Source organism: Haemorhous mexicanus, chromosome 2 (assembly GCF_027477595.1).
Source record: "Haemorhous mexicanus isolate bHaeMex1 chromosome 2, bHaeMex1.pri, whole genome shotgun sequence".
Lineage (NCBI taxonomy): Eukaryota > Metazoa > Chordata > Aves > Passeriformes > Fringillidae > Haemorhous > Haemorhous mexicanus.
Genome location: NC_082342.1, coordinates 58,797,873 through 58,803,872, shown reverse-complemented (window position 1 = coordinate 58,803,872; position 6,000 = coordinate 58,797,873). Strand labels below are relative to the sequence as shown.

Here is a 6,000-nt window from a genome sequence, read left to right as displayed (position 1 = left end):
TATTAAAAAAGGTTTGACATTGCAGCATCCTACATCGTATGTTGGCAGAGATTTATTCATGCTATCCAAACCCCCGAATGCTGTGTGCAGAATGGAATGGAGAGGCTTCCTCCAGCTTCTTTATCTATCCAGTTTACAATCTTCTTTTCTGCCTTCACTCTGGTGAACCACGTCCTGCAATCACACAGCTCCCTCAGACAGTAATTTCAGATAAATTGTGAGTTCCTGGTGGGAGCACTCCCTATAGCAGAAGAACCACCTTGACTGAATTCACCAAAGGAAATTGGGAGTTCTGTCATTATTTCAAAGTCACATTAGAAAAGACCTCATTTTCATTTACTTAGGGATGTTACTTTCACCTGCTGTGAAATATTACTATGGTGCTTAATTTCATCTTCACCAATTTTTATGCTTTTTATTCTTTCAAAGATCTAAGCAGGTTGAGCTTGGGGAAGACTCTACTTTGAGATGTGTTGTGTGATTTACTACAAGACCATCTTCTGGTAAGACAAGCTGCAAGGGCCCTGGCATGTGTCATTTTACCTGTAAGACCTCTTCTTCCCCTCCCCATTGCAGACACACACACAGATCCCCTTTTTCACAAACCCTCCTTACCACTTACTTTCTCATGTGGTCCAAAGACTCCTTGCCCTGGAAAAGGCTTCCTTTACAGGGCCAAGGCCCATCCCTGTTCCCTGTTGGCCTGACACCTCTCTGCCCATGCAGACACCAGGGTGGAACCTCGCTCCTTGTGTTACCACCTGGTTTGGATCTCTTCAAGTGCTCCTCTGTGTGCAGAGCATGCAGACAAAGCATTCCCAGTGTGACCCCTCACGGCCTCTCTGGGCACCTCTGTGTGGGTCACGCTCACTTCGTCAAGGGCAGGCATTCCCCAGCAACGCACCATGAGACACTTTTTCCTAGCACGGGCTGGAAGCCCAAAGTTCTCATGTGACTCCAGAGGCTGAGGCAATGGACACGTGTCTCTGTGTTAATCCAGCCCTGGAGACCAGCCCCACCCCAGGAGTTCAGAACACAGCCAAGCACCCTTTGGATTCAGGCTCCAAATCTCAGAGGATCAGACTGAAATGACTGGCTCTGAGGACTGAGATTCCGGAGACGCTCCCTTATCGACCTGCAAGTGACCGCTGCCAGTAAACACCACCTGCAGGGTGGGGGTGAGGCTCATGGCCAGGCTAGGCTGGGCTGGGGCTGGAGTTGCCAGACCCCTGCCAGCCAGGGCTGCAGACGTGATGCTTCAGAGAGCATTGGCTTCGAAGGCAGTGCTCATCCCTCTTCATCTGCTGAAACAAGCTGGCAAAGGAGAGAAGGAATTTAGCACTATTTGGAGTCTGGCTATCCAGAAAGGCAAGAGAGAAAAAAACCCAGAGACAGAAATAAAGAGTGATCAGTAAACATGCCTTTAATAGCTTGTAATTTTTTTTTTTTAATTCCAGGCAACTAAGAAGTACATTTGTTGTGTGTATCTGACATCTGAACAAAAGCAAGACCACAATCAGTTCTGTTTCTTCCCTTTTCTAAAGCACATAAATTAGAGTATCAGTCACCTCAATATACAACAGTTTAATGAAAGAAAAGGGCTTGTTCTGTTTTTACAATTCAGTGTCACCTGTTACCTGAAGCATTAGATAGAGTTTTAGCTAGAGAACTTTCTTACAGCAAATAGGAAAACTCAGAATTTCGGCTGTCCAGAAAAATTCAAGAAATTTCCCCTCCCTGCTCTCAAACTCTGCTTCCTACTAAAGCATCAGAATAACATTTTCCTGTTAGAAAACAAAAGACCCCCAAAACTCTTCAAACACACCAGGGAAACACTGTCTGTACCATAGAGCTTATTAAACTCAAAACATTTATGGTGCAACAACCTCCTCTTCCACAACTTTAGCACAGAACCTGAATTCAGGTCAGGATGAACAAGGGCAGAAAATGCCAAACTACAGGTGGCCTTTGGTGCCTGTTGCTGCTCAGTGGCCTCCCAGGCTCAGCATCCAATAAATGCTCTCAGCTGTGACAGCACCTGCAGGCACAGGGACCTCAGCCCACGCAGCAGATCCGGCTGAGGCCTTTTCATGATTCCTTTGCTGAACTTAGCTCAACCCTGCCTCGCACAGCCAGGACTGGAATTCATATGGAAACATCCTAGGGACCCTCCTCTCACTCTGGTGCTCAGGCTCAGCTCTTGTCACAATTCAGCAAAGCAGCTCTGGCTACCACCCAGTATTCTTGACCATGGATGGTTTCTGTAGGTGTAGGATCACTTTATCAGCAATACAGCATGGCCTTTGATGGAGGGGCGTTGCTCTTGCCTTTTCCCATTCTGGGGCACGTGAGCACCGTGTCCATGGGGCTGCTCCTCAAGAGACTGCAGGGAGCTGGTAGGAAAAGCCTGTGCTCTAGCACGAGATAGATCACACACAGGGAAAGGGAAACAGCTTCGATGGCTGATATATCCATCCGTTCCCGAGCACTGAATAGAAAACCCCTGATCTATGGCGGGGGGGTGGAAAGGATGAAAGAACACAAAACAAAGCAAAAACATGACCTTTACTGCTTTTTCATCTTCCACAGTTTTGACTAAAGAACCTGACCTATAAGTGCAGCTAACTCCAGAGACCAATGTACTCTTTCACAGTCTTGTGTGTGTGCAGCGCTAGAACCAAGTCACAACTACAGGTGTGAAGGAACAATGTCACAGTCCTCAGAAGACCTGCTCTGTGCACTTGCCAGTGCTTGAGTTTGCTGATAGAGTTAAGCAAAGAGGTTCATTCTTCTTGAGCACAAAAAATCTGTCAAACCAGCTTCTATTACAGAGAGATTCTAAACTGACATAAATAATTATAATCTTGATTAAAAATAATATATTATTCTAGATTTTTGGTTTTTTAGTTCTCATGTAAAACCCCTATACTCTTGACATCTAGGAACAAAGACAAAATAAAAACCAGGCACTTGCTGTGCCTTCTCAAGCACTATTGTGGTGTTTAAGGGACACAGAGGAACTTAACAACTGAGATTAATGCCTACAGTGGAAAACAAGAGGTGTTCTTCATGCTGTTGGCTTTTTCAAGTCTCGGATTTGCTTAATCAGGTAGTTCTTCTCATCAGTGAATTGTTCGTCGTCCGTCCTTTCTTTCTGGAAATTGCTCAGAAACTCAATTAGCTTGGGTTGGTTTTTCAACAGGATCTCCACAATAGGCTGTGTTTTGTTTGGACTGGCCACAAAAACCTAACATGCAAACAAAATCAGGCACAGAGAGACAGCAAGGGGGTGGGGACAGAGAGAAAGAGATGGAGGAACATCAGTCACAACATCCCCACAAGTTACTTTCTAACAAGTCGGCTGAAGGCTGGCAGGCAGGTACTCTACTGCTACACACCCTGTCCCAGGGCAGTCAGACAGGAGTTCAAACATGTTGGCTCGACAGCAAACTGAAGGAAAACTATGCCTGTTTGTAGTATTGCTTGTATCGCTTCCCTTTCACTTTGCTCTTTGGTGATAAAAACTTTTGACTGTAAATCCAGCTGTTGAGAGGGAGCTATCAATTCTCAGCCTCTTCCCACCCACAAGACAAATACACAGAAATTAATTATCAGGAGAATGGAAAGGCTTTGTGTCAGTATTGATATCATTTCCGTATTAAACCAGGCCTAAAATTAGACTTGCCAGCTTTGTTTTGGTTTGGAAAAATATGTCAGAGGCCTCACTTCCCTCTGCCTAATCCATTCATGGGAGCATGGAAACTTACTGCAACAGGAGCAGGAGGATTGTGGTGTGCCCAGCACCTTTGCAGCCCTTGCTGACCAGAGGAGGATGGCAATGCAGGAAGGTGAGGTGAGACACAGATACTCACCTGGCACAGCCAGCCCAGCACCCTGGGCTTTCTGGCCTTCTTCAATGCTCTGATTTTTCCTCCTGTAATCACTAAAGCTGCAGTTTTCCAGCTCTGAACGTGACCCCTCATGCCACAGCGCTGTTCCTTTAACATTTGCTCTGAGTTAAGTGCAAATCTAAGGCTGGCTGCAAAGGCCAGCGGTGAAAGGCTCTTTCAGGGATCTCGGGATGCCACAGAGATGGGGCTCTGTTTCCTGGATGTCGGTCAGGAGTGGCAGATGGGCGCGGGGCTCGCAGTGGGAGCACATGTGCAGCACACCCCGGCCACCCCGGGAGCAGCTCCCACATCTGGCTGGCACCGAGGTTACCATGGCTGGGCAACAAACACCGCCCGAGCGCTTGTGCAACGACAGAAATAACTCCAGTTATTCTCTACCCCATGAGAAGAAATTAAGGATGGACAGAGCTGGAAAGCGTCCAGTTTCCCTCCAAGCCTGTCCCAAAGCAGAATGAAAACAAACATCTGCTGACAGTACAGAATGGCATGTTGTCCTGCCGAGCACCGGCAGCACCACCGCTGGCTCCCGGTCTGGGGCTCTTCTGCAGGTCCTTTTGTCTCCCCTGAGGTTGTGCCCACAGGAAAACCTGGGCCATGTCCAGCTGCTCCGGGAGGAGCTGTGCTACCTGACGAGAATCACACACACTCTGTCCTGGGGAGCTGTGCTACAGCCTCTTGTCCCTAAGACAACACCTGGTAAAGGCTAGGGCAGGGCTCAGGCTGGGGTAGGGCTCAGACTGTACCCTCCATTAGGCTTCATACTCCAAAATCAGAGGATGTTATGCAAGTGGTGGAGAAAGTGCCACATCAATGGAACATGTGGAAGGAATGGGGTTGAACACACACCAACAGTACCCCACTGAGCACTTCTGCCCAAGCAGGAAGCTAGAAGTACGTTTCACAAAGGTGAGACAAAGTCTCTGCTCTTAAACCCTGGCATCCTGGTGCTAGAATAGTCTTAATCTGTGTCTATGCTTTTGTCTCCTTTGGATCTCTCCTCCTCAGGCTTCTCCTAGAAGTCCCTGCTGCAAGGTACTTTGCCCTCTGCTGTGAAGGAAGAGCTGCAACCTCTGCCATGCTGGGTGAACACTTCCCAAGTGTATTAGAAAGTTTCCCTTGATCTGGTATCCAGGCCATGGTCCCAGAGACAATACATTATCTACAGTTATTCACAAAGGCCTCCACCTTGCCCTCCTCTAATTACCCTGAGCTATCATCTTAAATGATTCCTTTTTATTCCCACTTGCCACCTAAAACTTCTCAAGTGCAGCACTAACAGCCCCCAAGGATCCCTTTTGAGCAGCCCCTTTCCTGCATGATGCCCAAAGTACTCGCAGGGCAGCCTCCCACCAGGGACACACCTGCCTGGGGGTGGGATGGCCAGTTCACAGCTCTCACTACACCCGAGGCACTCTCAACAGCTGCAGCACGTGAAAGCAGCATCTCCTCCTTTGCAAATAACTTTGGTACACTGCTGTTGATGCATTGGTTCCCCTCAGACTGGGAGAAGAAGGGTTTGGGGATGTAAATATGAGCGTGCTTTACAGCTTTCCACTCTGTGCTTTATCTACACGAATCTCGAGATCTCCTGAGTGTGGACATGCGGCTCTGGATGAGGCTGCAGCACTTCATGCTCTCAGCTGGAGCAGCCCCAGGATGCAGCTCCCTCTGTGCTGACCTACAGCAGGTGATCATGCTGATGGAAGCTGGATACTTCCAGGGTTTGGACTATGAGAAGCCCCCAATCATCTGGAGGAGCTGCTGTGGGGAAAAGCAGGATGTAAGCCTACAGGCCGGGATTTACAGACCTTCATAAGAATTTTTTATTTTGGAGTTCAGTCCACCCTTGGTGATGAGGACAAGAAGCCATCAGATACACTGGCAAGACCCACATGTTCAGAAATCATCTGATGACAATGCAAATGGAAGCCATCAAAGAAGGCCAGACCTTGAAGTGCTGAGCACCTTCCTTCAATGAATATTAGGCATCCCCAATATTTATCTGAAGGGTGACTCTCAAAATGAAGAAATCTAAGTAATTCTTGCTGTAAAAGCTCTCTGCTCTGCAAACAGAACTGGAAGGTTGGTG

At 47.7% G+C, this 6,000-nt stretch overlaps 1 protein-coding gene across 5 annotated transcripts in view; it reads right to left on the bottom strand.

Moving 5' to 3' along the window:
* Window positions 1-1,398: 1,398 nt before the first annotated feature.
* Window positions 1,399-6,000, bottom strand: part of CAB39L (calcium binding protein 39 like) — a 43,908-nt gene continuing 39,306 nt past the window's right edge. For all 5 annotated transcript variants that reach the window (XM_059839007.1, XM_059839008.1, XM_059839006.1 and 2 more), the window contains one exon: window positions 1,399-3,247. In XM_059839007.1, the coding sequence (XP_059694990.1) occupies window positions 3,068-3,247 (180 nt within the window). In that variant the 3' untranslated portion in view covers window positions 1,399-3,067. The remainder of the gene's footprint in view (window positions 3,248-6,000) is intronic.